Source organism: Bufo gargarizans, chromosome 4 (assembly GCF_014858855.1).
Source record: "Bufo gargarizans isolate SCDJY-AF-19 chromosome 4, ASM1485885v1, whole genome shotgun sequence".
Classification (NCBI taxonomy): Eukaryota; Metazoa; Chordata; class Amphibia; order Anura; family Bufonidae; genus Bufo; species Bufo gargarizans.
In genome coordinates this window covers 303,679,866-303,696,213 of record NC_058083.1, presented here as the reverse complement: position 1 = coordinate 303,696,213, position 16,348 = coordinate 303,679,866, and the positions used below count along the sequence as shown (strand labels likewise).

Below are 16,348 nucleotides of genomic sequence, written 5' to 3'. Positions count from 1 at the left end.
TTCTTCCTGGAGCGTGCACTGCGAAGAGTGCTGGATCAGGCTGTAGATGAGCGGGAAGAGGAAGAAGAAGAGTTGTGGTCACCATCACCACCAGAAACAGCCTTGTCATCATCGCTTGCCGGACGGGCAGCAACGCTGCAAGAGGGGTATGAGGAAGAGGAGTCAGAGGAGGAATGTGGCTTTGAGGAGGAGGAAGACCAACCACAGCAGGCATCCCAGGGTGCTCGTTGTTGTCACCTATCTGGGACCTGTGGTCTTGTACATGGCTGGGGGGAAGAACAGACCGTCAATGACATCAGTGAGGAGGAGGAAGGGGAAATGAGTAGCTCGGCATCCAACCTTGTGCAAATGGGGTCTTTCATGCTGTCATGTCTGTTGAGGGACCCTCGTATAAAAAGGATGAAGGAGAAGGACCTGTACTGGGTGGCCACGCTACTAGACCCCTGGTATAAGCAGAAAGTGGCGGAAATGTTACCAAATTACCGGAAGTCAGAAAGGATGCAGCAGTTCAAAACCAAACTAAAAAATATGCTTTACACTGCTTATAAGGGGGATGTCACAACACAACGGGAATCTAACTGGGGAAGAGGTCAAAGTAATCCTCCTCCTCCTACCATGAATACGGCGGCAAGGACAGGACGCTTTACAGATGTGTTGTTGATGGAGGACACGCAGAGCTTTTTCAGTCCTACACATCGCCACAGCCCTTCGGGATCCAGCCTTAGAAAACAACACGACCGACAGGTGGCAGACTACCTCGCCTTAACTGCAGATATCGACACTCTGAGGAGCGATGAACCCCTTGACTACTGGGTGTGCAGGCTTGACCTGTGGCCTGAGCTATCCCAGTTTGCGATAGAACTTCTGGCCTGCCCTGCTTCAAGTGTCCTGTCAGAAAGAACCTTCAGTGCAGCAGGAGGCATTGTCACTGACAAAAGAAGTCGCCTCGGTAAAAAAAAGTGTTGATTACCTCACCTTCATTAAGATGAATGAGGCATGGATGCCAAAGGGACTGACAGTAGGGGATACGTTTAACTAACAAAAGGCCTGATGACATGCCTTGGCCTCAAAATGGTCCCCACGCTGCTGTATTTAATGTCTGCATACCGGATGACTTTCGTGAATTCTCCGCCACCAACTAGGGTTCAAGCCGCAATGTTTTAGTCACCTTTCTGCCTTGAAAACATCAATTTTTCCGGCTGCTGCTACAACAGCGGCTGCAACAATAACATTATTTTTCAGGCATGTGTACATGCCTAATTTTTCTGGCCTCTGGTGCTGCACTGTGGCTGCAAAAACAAAACAAAAAAAAGGCACATACAAGTGTCAGTTCCCCTTTCGTGATCGTTACCTTGTTGTGGTGAAGGGGCTTGCGTATCACAATGAAGCGATCATCACCTCTATGAGTGTGTTGGCAATGTTGCCACACCCCAGATGATAAGGCCGTTGATTCATTATGATCAGACCAAAAGCGATCGGGACGGCTGGATGTTTTTTCATAGAAAAACGTAAAAAAAATTATTTATCTTTTTTTAAGTTGTATGGGTGGGTTTTTAATACATAAAATAAAAAAATCATAATAAAGTCTCTTAATAGTTTATTAGAAATAATGCAGACAATTTAAAAAATCCCCAACAATTCTAATACAAATCAAGTACAAAGCTCAGAACTAAATTATTCCAGGATGTCGTAATGGTTCGTTAATTCGACAATGGTTAATCAATTCGACACACGTCCCCGGATAGGGGACGTAACATGGATTAAACTGATAGGAATAGGACTAGTTAAGACACCACTCATATAGGGTGTCACAGCACATTGCTCCGTGCACGCGCAGTGCCCCAACTTGGGAGTAAGAGGACCGACCAAGCTGCTTTTTCCATCTCCCGGTTCCTAAAATCAATTCAGTTTGGTGTATCAGAGTTTGGTCTGTCACTGTGAAGGCAGTCGAAGATACCCGGCCTAAATTTTTTTCCACAAAAGGCAATCCCACCCTGATATGGGGTGTAACAGGGATTAAACTGATGAGAATAGTACTACAGGAAATACCACTCATATCGGGTGGGACAGTAAATTGCACGGCGCAGACGCAGTGACGATGGCGTGGATTCAAACAAAGGGGAGGGAGCCAGCAATTTTTTAACCATCTCCCCGTTCGAAAAATCTATTTAATAAATGGACCCCAGATTGGGGACGTAACAGGGATTAAACTGATGAGAAGAGAGAACTATAGAAAATAGCACTCATATCGGGTGGGACAGTAAATTGCACGGCACAGACTCAGTGACCGTGGATTCAAACAAAGGGGAGGGTGCCAGCGTTTTTTTAACCATCTCCCCATTCGAAAAATCAATTCAATTCACCTTTCCGGGACCCTTGGTGTTGTACGTGGCTGGGTGGAGGAAGAAACCTTCAATGACATCAACGGGACATGGCTAGCTTGGTATCCAACCTTGTGCAAATGGGAAGTTTGCGGTTGGGCAAGTGGACTGTTTTCGGTGGTTTGCGGTGCATTAAAAGGGGAGTTTGGTCTGTCAATGTCTGTGAAGCGGGCGTAACCCTTACACTACCTGATCGATACAACATCATACCTGATCGTATACACACAATGGATGTTTTAAACCACGTTGTTCAAAAAAAAAATTGTTAGGTGATTTATGCCCTTTATGGATTAAACTCTGCGTCAACTATGTAATTTTCCATGGGAGTTTTGCCATGGATCCGCCTCCGGCATGCCACAGTCCAGGTGTTAGTCCCCTTTGAAACAACTTTTCCATCACTATTGTGGCCAGAAAGAGTCCCTGTGGGTTTTTAAATCCGCCTGCCCATTGAAGTCAAAGGGGGTTCGCCTGGTTCGCCCGTTCGCAAACATTTGCAAAAATTTGCGTTCGCTGTTCGCGAATGGAAAATTTTATGTTCGTGACATCTCTATTGCAGGCGCTGGGAGAGGAATTTACGCCCACAGATAAACAGTTGCGGGTACCAATCCTACTGCACATGCAAGAAGAAGGTGGTTTGAAGATGTGTTGGTCACTTCAGATATGAGATCATTCTAGCATCCAACCCATCGACAGCCACTCTCCGGATCCAGCCTCAGGGAACGCCTAGACTGACAGGTGTCTGACTACATCGGGTTAACGGCCGATGTGCACGCTCTGAGAAGCGAGTAACCCCTTGACTACTGGGTGTGCAGGCTTGACCTAAGGCCAGACCTGGCACAATTTGCCATGGAACTCTTGGCTTGCCCCTCCACTGACCGTCTAATATACCTCCAGCCACATAACCACTTGATGTTTTATGTTTGGTGAATGCCTAATGTTTGGGGCCTATACTCCCGTGGCCTAAAATATTTTTTTTCTAGGCTCCAGCAGGTTACATTTTTGAGAGTTTCCCTTTAAGATGCATAAAAATGGCCCCTGATTAAAATACATATTTTTTTGTGGAAATTTTTGCCATTGATCCCGCTCTGGTATGCCACTGTCCATTTTGTGGGATTATTTGTGCACTTTAGTAAGTATTTGGTGGCTGCAAATATGACCTGAAGGTTTATAAGAGTCGCCTGCCATTAAAGTTAATGGGGCCCGCCGCAAACTTGTGTTTCTCAAACATTTATCGCGTTCGCGAATCGTCCCGGCCGATGTTAGTCCATCACTAACTCCAGCCACAAAATCACTTGTTCTTTTCTGTCAGGTAAATGCCTAATTTTTGGGGCCTGTACTGGTCTACAGTAAAATTGTTATCCACCGACCGTCAAATATACCTCCAGCCACATAATCACTTGATGTTTTTTGTCCGGTGAATGCCTAATGTTTGGGGCCTGTACTCCCGTGGCCTAAAATAAAAATGTTCTAGGCTCCAGCAGGGCACATTTTTTAGAGTTTCCCTTTAAGATGCATAAAAATGGCCCCTAATTAAATTATATATTTTGTGTGGGAAGTATTGCCCATGGATCCCCCTCTGGTATGTCACTGTCCATGTTGTGAAATGATTTGTACACTTCTAGTAAGTAGTTGGTAGCTGCAAATATGACCTGAAGGTTTTTAAGGTTCGCCTACCATTAAAGTTAATTTGGCCCGCCTCAAACTTGCGGTTCGCGAATCGTCCTGACCGATGTTCGTCCATCACTTCCTCCAGCCACATAATCACTTGTTCTTTTCTGTCAGGTGAATGCCTAATTTTGGGGGCTTCTACTCCACTGGCCTACAGTAAAATAGTTATCCACTGACCGCCTAATATACCTCCAGCCACATAATCACTTGTTTTTTTCTGTCCGGTGAATGCATAATTTTTGGGACCTGTACTCCACTGGCCTACAGTAAAATTGTTATCCACTGACTGTCTAATACACCTCCAGCCACATAATAACTTGTTCTTTTATGTCCGGTATATGCCTAATGTTTGGGGCCTGTACTCCACTGGCCTACAATAAAATTGTTATGCACTGACCGTCTAATGTACCTCCAGTAACAATAATTCATTGTTCTTTTTTGTCAGGTGAATGCATAATTTTTGGGGCCTGTACTCCACTGGCCTATAGTAAATTTGTTATGCACTGATCGTCTAATGTACCTCCAGCCACATAGTCACTTGTTCTTTTTTGTCAGTTGGATACATAATTTTTAGGGCCTAAACTCCACTGACCTACAGTAAAAAAAATTCCACTGACCGCCTAATATACCTCCAGCCACATAATCTCATCGCTGCTATGTCAACGGTGAGCGGGTATACAATGTAGGGAAGGATGGAGCGCGGCCTTATCTTTAACCAGCTGATGTAACTACAGTATAAGTTACCCAATATTAGATATCGGAAATAAAGTAATAATGCTTCACAAAAAAATTTACCTAGAAAGTCGAAAATGTTAAAAATCCTTTCTTAGCCCTCTAATTAAAATGTGGCACGAGGGCTCATATGTCTTCAACTCCCCCTGCCATTCAGAGACTGAGGAGACTACCAAGGCAGGTTAGCTCTACTTGCACAGAGCTTAAGCACTGATTTATACACCATGCAGTAAACATGCCCTCAAACAGACGTTTATGGTACTACATGTGGAGGAACTTATTGGTGAGGCTCTCCTCTTAGGTGCCCTAACAATAATTAATTGACATGACAGATACCCTTTAATTGACACAATAAAAATGTAAATTATTCAGCAAGTTTATATCTTATATTTTCCCTGATAAATGTCTAACATTATCATTTGTAGAAATACCAGTGGCAAAAACTGAAAAGAAAACAGAAGAAATAAAGAGAGGTAAATACCTAACACCTAATTTTCATACAAGTAATCTTTTCTCAAGATCTTTTTCTCATAAAAATTCTGTTATGTGTTTTTGGACCAGCTATTGAATGAATTTAGCAGCTGTCTGCCCTTATGAGCAACAGTAGAAGTATTTTAGTAAAAAAAAAAAAGGCCTCACTAAACAAGTCATTACGCTTCAACCAATAAAGTAATTTAAAGACATGGAAAAAAAAGTGATTCATGTATAGGTAATTAGTTCTTTAACAGGGGTATAACAGGAAATAAGAACCTTTCAAATGATGTATGCTGCCCTCTCTAAAAAAAAAAAAAATGAGGGATACCACAGAGGGAGAGAACCTGGGCTCTGTGATAAAGGTTTTTAATTTTAAATCCTGACAGGATTCCTAGGATAGTTAGTCCTGATTATCTTGTCCATATACAGTGATTGACATCTCTCCCTGTATCAGCATGTATAGATAAAGACTGTAAGTCAACATATGTGTATGGGATATATAGGACTCTCACCATCTCTACTACGAGTCCTGCCAGGGTTTACTTTTCTTTTTATACAGAAATGCTGCTACAAATCACAAGAACCTATTTATCACTTCAGGTTCTCTCACTGTATCATATACTACTCATAAATATAGCATCATAAAACACCTGACAGGTTAATTTAAAATATATATATATACATATTTAATATTATTATTCATTGAAAAGCAGTGAGGGGTGCACTTTAAATGTAAAGGCAAACATATTTCTAAGGCAAATGTGATGTTTTGATCAAGATGACCTTTTTAAACACTATTGTTAGTGATTAGTACAACGAAGAGACTGAAGACTCTGAAGACTTCTCCTGTGAGGGCTGAGCCCCCTTCATTATTTATAAGGACACATTATGCATTATATGCACGATTCTAACTCAGCGACACGCTGCAAGAAAGTGTGTAGTATGTGTTGGACCTCCACTGATTAGACATTGATGGCCTTTCCAAACTGTAGACCAGTGTTAAAGCCCCAGAGAAGCTCCAATGTAACACCACTATCAATCATCAATCACCATATTTTTTTAGACTATAAGGCATTCTCCACCCCCCCCCCCCCAAAAAAAAAGTGGAGGGAAAATGTTGGTGTGTCTTATAGTCTGAATGCTAATGACCACTTCCATTATGGAAGTGGTCATCAGTATGCAGAAGATGGAAAAAGTCATGAGGGAAGCGTTGCTTTGACTGTACTCACCCTCCGTGGTCTTTTTCTGGGCTCCGCTCTGTACTGTGTCCTGACTGTGTACAGTGTCACGATGTAGCGCACGTACGCGCGAACTATGACTTGACACTGTGTGACATCAGGTCACAGTGAAGCGTGGGCAGGAAGAAGACCAGGGAGCAGTGAATCCTGGATCCACAGAGGGGTAACACCATCCGGAGCAAACAAGGTAAAATTTGTTTTTAAATCTCTGATCTGAGGCTGATGGGGTTCTGAACTGAGGCAGATGGAGTTTGGGGAGGGTCTGATCTAAGTCTGTTGGGAGTCTGATCTGAGGCTGGTGGAGCTTAGGGTTTGATTTTGGGATCTGAACTGAGGTCTGATGAAGAATGTTGGTCTGATTTGGGATCTGAGAAGGATTGGGGGTCTGATCTGAGGTCTTATTTTCCTCCTCTAAATCCTAGGTATGTCTTTTATAGTCTGAAAAATACAGTATTTTCTTTAGAAACACCAAATAAAAAACTTGATAAAGCACTAGAAACAAAGCTAGACAATAACATTTTTCCTCATTATAATAAATGATTTACATGGGATTTTCTTTTCTGGATAGGTCATCATTATTTGAATATTGGGGATCTTACTCCCAGTACCCCCACCCCCGATCAGCTGTTTGAATAGGAGGTGATGCTCGTGCAAGAGCTACTTCTTCTACAAGATTATGCTGCTCATCATCTCAGCAGTCTTATTGGCATGATGTAGTTACAAACACTTGTTGCACTCACTTTAATAGGGCAACTACTTTTTACACTGCATCAACAAGACTTCTGAGACAATGTGTAATCTTGAAGAGGAAGCAGTGCTCGTATGAGAGCCACCTCCTCATCAAACAGCTAATCAGCTGGAGTGATTTTTGTTAATATTTTTATTTGTAAAAGCATAGATACAAATAAACACGGCACAGAGGAGAGTTATGACATTTCTCCCTGTACCACATGAGAATCAAACAATCAACATTAGTATGATACATGTACGATCGCAGACTAAAGATGCGCCAACACAATGTTTATTTATATAACTATTGTTGTTCTAATAATAGGTAGCGAGAGTTCTAGCAGATAACCAAATTTCAAGAGAGAAGCTTCACTATTGGACTATGTTACTCAGACAGAGTATATATGTACACCATTATGAACGTGTGCGACATGATATATATTGAGCGAATTGGGAGAGAGAAATAGGAGATTTCCAATTTACTTGAGAACTACCTATGATTACCCATTCTTGAATCCTCTGTACGATTCCCAAGCGAGCCAGTTAGATCTAAATTTTTGAATAGTTCTGCATTCCCAGTTAGAAATTTCCTCAAGCCTATATACCTGGTCTACTCTGGAGCACCATTTTTCAATAGAAGGGACTTCAGGTGACAGCCAGTGGAGCGGGATCAAGTATCTAGCTGCGTTAATCAATTGTTTATATAGGTCAGTGTTCCGGATTCCATTGGTTTTAGGAAATAGATTTAACAGAGCCAGCTCCGGCTGAGGTGCTAGTGAAGACGAACAGACTTTGTTGCAAATTACAAATATCTGTTTCCACCATTCCTTTAACGGAGGGCAATCCCACCAGATGTGTATAAAGGATCCTCGGGCTTTTAAGCATCTCCAACATGTGTCGGACGCTGATGCAGAATACAGACAGGTTTTATCAGGTGTTTTATACCACCTTGTCACCACTTTATAACAGTTCTCTTGAATTCTAACACATCTTGATGCTCTATGTGGAGAGATCAGTATCTTATCTATTTCTTGTCTGGAGAATGTTTTATTCAGATCTCTTTCCCATAGTCTAATATACGCCGATGTAAAGAGAGCATTAGGCATTCTTAATTTCTCGTATATCTGGGAAATTAGTCTGGTTGGATATTGTGTACTGTCTAAGAGGTTTTCTAACCAGACCGGTGTGCGTGAGAACTCCTTACAAGTTATATTTTGTTGAAGATATGCCTTCAGGAAAAGAAGAGGGGAGGTATTTGTGTGGTTATAACTAAGTCTGGTTTTCAGGTCTATTAAGGAGTAAAAATGGGATTCGTTCAGTATGTCCCTTACACGAGTAGTGGAATTTTTAAGTGAACCTATCACACTATCCAGCAAAGCTTTAGGTGCCAAATTCATAATATCTCTAATTTGTAGGGTTATGGAGGGAAAGGGTATACAGTGTTGAGAATCGTTGAGCCCCTTCCAGGCAGAGAATGTTGCTCTTATTAAGGAGGAAGCTGATGGGGGCAATGTTTGAACAGTTCTGTGGCCTAATAAGAAGGCTCTAAGGTTGCAACCTACCAAGTCTTGTTCCATAGAGACCCAAGACTTGTTGGGGGGTTCTCTCAACCAGTCTATTGCTCTGGCTAGGAGAACGGCTTTACCATAAATTTCGGGGTCCGGTAGAGCAATGCCTCCCCATTTTTTTGCCCTGTTCAACGCCTTGTAAGACAATCTGGGTTTTTTGTTCAACCAGATGAATGAGCTAAAAAGGGATCTTACCTTTTTATAGAAGACGGAGGGGACCTGAATAGGAAGAGTCTGTTGTAGGTAAGTCAGTTTCGGAAGAATAAATGAGGCCAAAATATTTTTCCTTCCAAACCACGAAAGTATTGGCAGTTCAAGATTTTTAATTATCTTGGTTATTTCCAACAACAGAGGGTCATAATTCAGCGCAAACCATTGGGATGGATCTATGCCAATTTTGACCCCTAAATATGTCAGAAAAGGAGCTGTCCAATTAAAGGGGGATGTTTGTGCTAGTTTATTTTTTTGTTGAGGCTGATAGTCCTGAGCATATGATAAATGATTTACTATGGTTCACTTTAAAGTTGGAACAAATTTCATAGTTCTCCAGGTGTTGGTAGATATTGGGCAGCACGGATTTTGGATTGCTGATCATAACAAGCATGTCATCCGCGAAGGCTGCAATTTTGTGTTCTTGATCTCCGAGGGTTATGCCTTTGATAGTGGGGTAGTTTCTGATTTTTTGAAGAAGGGGTTCAAGCGTCAGAACAAATAGCAGGGGGGACAATGGACACCCTTGTCTAGTGCCATTTTTTATTCTGAATGGGCGTGATATTGTGCTATTAACTGAAATGGAAGCGGAGGCGTTAAAGTACATGGCATCTATGGCATGTAAAAAGGCGTGTGGGAAGTTCTGGGAAGTGAGGACTTGCTTCATGAAGGACCAGTTGACTCTGTCAAAGGCTTTTTCGGCATCCGTGCTGAGAAGTGCCACTGGTAATGATTTTGTCTTTGCATAATGTAAGATATTTAGGACTCTAGCCATATTGTCCTTACCTTCTCTGCCCTTGACAAAGCCAACCTGGTCCCTATGAATAAGCGAGGGGAGAAATTTCGCCAATCTATTGGCTAGTAGCTTTGCGAGAAATTTGAGATCTATGTTAAGAAGAGAGATGGGCCTGAAGTTTGGGCACTGAGTATGGTCTTTGCCTTCTTTGGGGATAAGGATGATATTTGCCTTTGTCATGTCAGCCGAAAGAGGTTTGTTCTCTAGGGACGCATTATATATTGGAAGCATATATGGGATCAAAGTATCGAGGAAGGCTAAATAGTAAGGGGTTGGGAGCCCGTCCGGGCCTGGGCTTTTCCCTTTAGGTGAGTTCTTTATGACTTCTCTCAGTTCATCTTTGGTGAATGGGGCTTGGAGAGATGTTTTGGCTTCTTCTGACAATTTTGATAGTAAGAGATCTTTCAGAAAACTTTTGCCAGGGTTCCTACCTTGTGTGGCGTTAGTGGTTGGTTGGGGGGGGGGGGGGGGTCTAAATTGTATAGGGCTTCATAATAGTTCCTAAATTGGGATGCAATTTTTGAGGGGTCGAAGATCAGGGATCCTGAAGCCTCTTTTAGTTTATGCACATAGTTATCTAGTTTTCTTTTTTTGATCCTCTGGGTGACATACTTCGAAGCTTTATCGCCATGGGCAAATACCTTCTGTTGGGAATGCAAGTAATATTTAGCTGAGGCTGTGTTTAGAAGATTTTTAAGAGATGTTCTAAGTTTATTAAGTTCCTCTAAGTGCGAATTAAGAAGTGAACTCTTATGTAAACCCTCAAATTTTTTAATTTGTTCATATAGTGATTCCAGTTGTTTTTCCCGTTTCTTTTTAAGATAGGAGCTTAAGTTAATACATTGGCCTTGTGGGCATCCCAGAGAATCTGGGGTGATATATCTTGTGTTATTTAAATTAAAGTATTCCTCTAAAAGGAGATGAAGTCGCTCTTTGGTCTCTGGGGTCCCCATTAGGGATTCATTCAGCCGCCAAGGTTTGTTATAGTTCCTTTGTTGGGGTGCCGACAATGATAAGTAGATCGGAGCGTGATCCGACCATAAGATAGATCCCATCTCTGCTTCAGAGCATAGCCCAATGTGATTTTTAGTAATAAATAAGTAGTCCAGGCGTTGATATGAGTTGTGGGCAGAAGAATAGAAAGTGTATTCCGAGGCCTCAGGGTGTAGTGTACGCCAGGTGTCTATTAAATGTGAATTCCAAAGCTTGTTTGTTAAAGAGCTGAGAGCTTTATGGGAATGTGCTGATTTGTGTGAAGAAGAGTCTAGTAAAGGGTTTATTGCTACATTGAAGTCACCCCCCAGTATGGTAATACCTTCCTGAAAGGGAGTAACTAAGGACATGACTTTTTTGATCCAAATGGTTTGTTTAATATTGGGTGCATAAACATTGATGAATGTGTATGACTGTTGTCCTATTTTCCCTTTAATCATTAGATATCTACCTTCAGGGTCGCTGATCTGGTCACTAAAGAGAAAGGGGATATTTCTATTGAAACCTATACTCACACCCTTCGAGTTAGAGGAAGGGGATCCACAATGGTACCAGTGAGACATTTTTTTTCTAACATTTAGGACACAAAACAAAATTTTTCAGCCTTTGCTGCATATGTCATTGTGAGATACACCCTTTATATACTGTTGTTCTATTCTGATATTAAAAAAACACAAATTTTGGGCAAAAATCTTAAATTGCGGCCTAGTCTGGATCTGTACATGTGAGATACACCCTTTAGATACTGTGGTTCTATTCTGCTATTAGAAAAACACCCATTTTGGGCAAAAATCTTAAATTGCGGCTTAGTCTGCATCTGTACTTGTGAGATACACCCTTTAGATACTGTGGTTCTATTCTGCTATTAAAAAAAACACCTATTTTGGGCAAAAATCTTAAATTGCGGCATAGTCTGCATCTGTACGTGTGAGATACACCCTATAGATACTGTGGTCTTATTCTGCTATTTGAAAAACACCAAGCCAAGTCATGCAGCAGTCTGTTCTGCTTTTTGATGACTCAAAAAGCAGAAGTTTCCCAGGGCCATCCACCTAGCCCTGCCCCAGAAGTGGAAGAGATTGAGTGCACCGATGCCCATCCACTTATGTTTCAAGATGAGTACATGGGAGGACCATCGTAGCACATCTTGGGTGATGACGAAACACAGGTGCCAACTGCTGGGGCTTTCGAAAGTGTGCAGACCGACAAGGAGGGCAGGGGTGAAGACTGGGTGGAAGATGATGTGGAGGACGATGAGATCCTCGACCCCACATGGAATCAAGGTCATGTGAGTGATCTGCATAGTTCGGAGGAAGAGGTGGTGGTTGCACAGATTCACCAGCACAGCAGAAGAGGGAGCAGGGTGCAAAAGTGGAGCGGCCGTCCCCTAGACAGTACGCCTGCTTCTGCCCACCTCAGCAAGGGACAGAGCACACCAAAGCCAGCTCCAAGGAGTTCCCTGGCATGGCAGTTCTTCAGAAAATGTGCTGACGACAAGACACTAGTGGTTTGCACGCTGTGCAATCAGAGGCTGAAGTGGGGCATAAACATTCTCAACCTGAGCACAACCTGCATGACCAAGCATTTAAGTGCAAAGCACGAGCTGAAGTGAAGTAGACACCTAAAATAAACAAGAAGGGACTCTGGCTCCTCCTGCTTCCTCTTCTGCTGCAGTCACCGCCTCTTCATCCACCTCTGGAGTGACAGTGCCACCTGCCACCCCGCAAAGAGAAGATCTGCCAGCAATACCACCATCTTGGTCACCAAGCATCTCTACAATGTCCGACGGAAGCGTTCAGCTCTCCATCTCCAAAACACTGGAGCAGAAGAGGAAGTACCCCCCTACCCACCCGCTACCCCTGGCCCTGAAAGCCAGCATTTCAAAATTACTGGCCTTTGAAATGCTGTCATTCTGTCTGGTGGAGACAGAGAGTTTTAAAAGCCTCATGGTGGTGGCTGTTCAACAGTATGTCATGCCCAGCCGCCACTATTATTCCGCCACTATCCCTTCCTTGCACAACCAAGTGGGGGACAAAATCAGGTGTGCACTGTGCAACGCCATCTGTGGCAAGGTGCACCTCACTACGGATATTTGGACCAGTAAGCACGGTCAGGGACATTATATCTCCATAACAGCACACTGGGTAAATGTGGCGGCTGGGCCCAAGGCGGATAGCAGTTTGCCTCGTATCCTTCCACCACCGAGGATTGCAGGGCGCTTCAGTTTGCCTACTGTTGCTTCCTCCTCCTACTCTGCTTCCTCATCCTCTACTGGCTACTCATCCGGTCAGCTTAACACCTTCACCACCAACTTCAGCACAGCCAGGGGTAAATGACAGCAGGCAGTTTTAAAACGTATTTGTTTTGGGGGACAAACCCCAAACCGCGCAGGAGCTGTGGACGGGCCTTGAACAACAGACCGATGAGTGGTTGGTGCTAGTGAGCCTCAAGCCCGGCCTGGTGGTGTGCGATAATCGGTGAAATCTTGCAGCAGCTTTGAGACTAGCCAGTTTGACGCACATCCTTTGCCTGGCGCATGTGCTGAATTTGGAGGTGCAGAGATTCCTTAAAAATTACCCCGATATGTCAGAGCTGCTGCATAAAGTGCAGGCCGTCTGTGCGGGCTTTTGGCATCCTCACCCCATCCTCATCAGGAGGATGACGAGGTGGAGGATGAGGAGGCGGAGATGGAGGAGGAGGAACCATGTTCACAGCAGGGTGGCACCCAGACCAGCTCATGGACATCACTTGTGCATGGTTGGGGGGATACAGAGGACACAGACGATACACCTCCCACAGAGGACAGCTTGTCGTTGCCTCTGGGCAGCCTGGCACACATGATCAATTACATGCTGCAGTGTCTCCGCAATGGCCACCGAGTTGCCCACATTCTAACTTGTGCTGATTACTGGGTAGCCACGCTGCTGGATCCCTGTTACAAGGACAATGTACAGTCCTTAATTCCCTTACTGGAGCGTGATCGTAAGATGCGCGAGTACAAGCGCACGCTGGTAGATGTGCTGCTGGTGCCATTCCCACCTGACAGCTGGGGCACAGTGGAAGCAAAAGTCGAAGGCAGAGGAAGAGGAAGAGGTCGCCATTGCAGATGGGGCACTGCCACCACCTCAGAATGCAGGGTTAGCATGGCCGAAATGTGGAAAAGCTTTGTCAGTACGCCACAACAACCAGCACCACCAGCTGATATGGAACGTCTTAGCAGGAGGCAGCATTTCACCAACATGGTGGAGCAGTATGTGTGCACACGCCTACATGTATTGAATGACGGGTCTGCCCCTTTCAACTTCTGATTCAATGAAGCTCCTTTCAAATAAACAGATCCCTAAATCAGTGATTAGTGCACTGAAACAAAGCTTGAGTGACTGTTATCTGTCATTCTAGTCAGGCAGTGTCTTTCATGTGGTTATCACGTAGTATCCCTTTCTTGGGCATTAACCTTATCCCTCATCCTTCCGACCTTTATTCAGAGAACTATAGAAACCTCCCACATACTATTAGCACTCTCATTAAAACATGGGACATACCATTCACCTCATGGTTTTGGCATAGATCCCTTATCAAATGTATTCTTTTCCCAAAAATATTATATTAGTTGCAGGTACTGCCAATTCCTCTTCCACAGTCCTTCTTTGCACAACTGAGTAAAATACTCAAAAATGCTCAAAAAGTCTACAAAAAAATGGGGGCTTGGGAATCCCAGATTTCCATTTGAATTATAAGGCCACCCGGAGTCCTGGAATGGCTGCATAACCCGCCAGGTACATTAGACATATTTCTTGAACAATCCATGTCGAACATACCTCTACACTCACTAGTTTTGCTTAGAACAAATAAGACAGATCTTCTAAGTGTCTCTAACCCGATAACCCGTAACACCGTCAAACTATGGCACACCTCCTGAAAATCAGGGACGTCATGTGGGACTCTTCCCGGAGTTTAGTTCTTCACTGACTGAGGCTTGCAAAAATGAGACCATTGCGATATGGGACATACTCCGAGAGTAGATACAACTACAATATTACCCAGTCTAAACCTTACCCAATTTCAGAAGTCTCATCTCTGCAACACTATCAAAAAGCTACAAGTACCAAGTGACACCACTCCAAACTGCTTTGAACAGATGGCTATGGGAACTAGGGAACCCCGTCAGAAAAATATCTAAACAATACACCTCACTTCTCCCAAAAGACTTATCAAGTAAACCCCCATTTATTGTTAAATGGGAAGTAGATCTCACACTTTCATTCTCAGAAGAAGAAGTGAGAGCCTTATTGGCACAAACTCTCAAAGTTTCCAGATGTGCCCGTCTTCACGAAAATTATTACAAAATGCTCACTAGGTGGCACTACACCCCTGAGAGAATGCACAAAATATTCCCCACTACCTCCCCTAGCTGTTGGAGATATCTCAGAAACGTTGGCACTTATATACATATCTGGTGGACTTGTCCAGTCCTTACCCCTTTTTGGACCACTGTCTGTGGAGTGCTGGCCGAATTGCACAATAGAGTGATACCACCTACACCACAGATGTGCCTATTGGGTATGCTAGCCCCACCTTATAATACCTGGCAAGAAGGCTGCCTTTATCAACACCTATTAGCAGCAGAGAGACTGCTGATAGCCACTAACTGGAAGACAACCACCCCCCCCCCCCCCCCCTGCTGATTTTGCAATGGCTTACTAAATGTGATCAGATATGCCGTATGGAAAAGCTAGTCTCCAACACGCCACACCTATTTGAGCGTAACTGGGGCATTAGGAGACAATACAGAACCCTCCCCCAATCCTTATTCCCACCTAGCTCTTTAAAATAGTGATCACCAATCCAGCTATAACTGTCTCTTTCTCATTCAGTTGTTCCACACCCATTTGTTCATTGTTTCTACCTATGCAATATTTAATATTATTTAAATAAAGATTAATGAGTGTCCTATTCATGTATGTGATAAAGTGAAATATGGATGCACTAGGCCATGCTTTAACTAGATATATATATATATTATTGATGCGATAATGCCTGTATCATTTTGATTGTCATCCTGTACCTCTGAATTATTATCATCTACTATGTCACTGACGTTTTGCTTCCAATAAAAATGTTTTAAAACCTAATAGGACAGGCAGGATTACAATGAAAAGAAACACTAATATATAGCTAACATATGATGACATCAACCATGGAGGATCATGCTCAAGGCTTATATCCTCCCCTTCCCAGCACAGTGACCTCTGCACAAGTCACACAGCATGCTTCTCACACTCTCCCATAGAAGTCATGTTTTCTAGTTTTCTCCAGTCTTCAGGTCCCTATAGTTCATATAGCTGCTGCTTATGTTCCATGATGTTAACATCAGCCCAGGCAAGATGACTGCCCACATAACCATATATATATACGAACAACATAAAAAATGTACTGTTGGAAAATAAAAACTGTTTAGTAAATGAAGAATATCAGTTATCAATATCCAGTTCTAATCAGTATAAATTTAAAGGTGTTACATTTTATACATTATATTTTAGAAAATATGAGGCAGCATGT

The 16,348-nt window shown here is 43.1% G+C and overlaps 1 protein-coding gene across 1 annotated transcript in view; it reads left to right on the top strand.

The window, feature by feature from the left end:
• Positions 1-16,348, top strand: part of LOC122935391 (titin homolog) — an 848,771-nt gene that overhangs the window by 632,915 nt on the left and 199,508 nt on the right. The window contains exon 72 of the mRNA XM_044291163.1: positions 5,207-5,254. Within this exon, the coding sequence (XP_044147098.1) occupies positions 5,207-5,254 (48 nt within the window). The remainder of the gene's footprint in view (positions 1-5,206; positions 5,255-16,348) is intronic.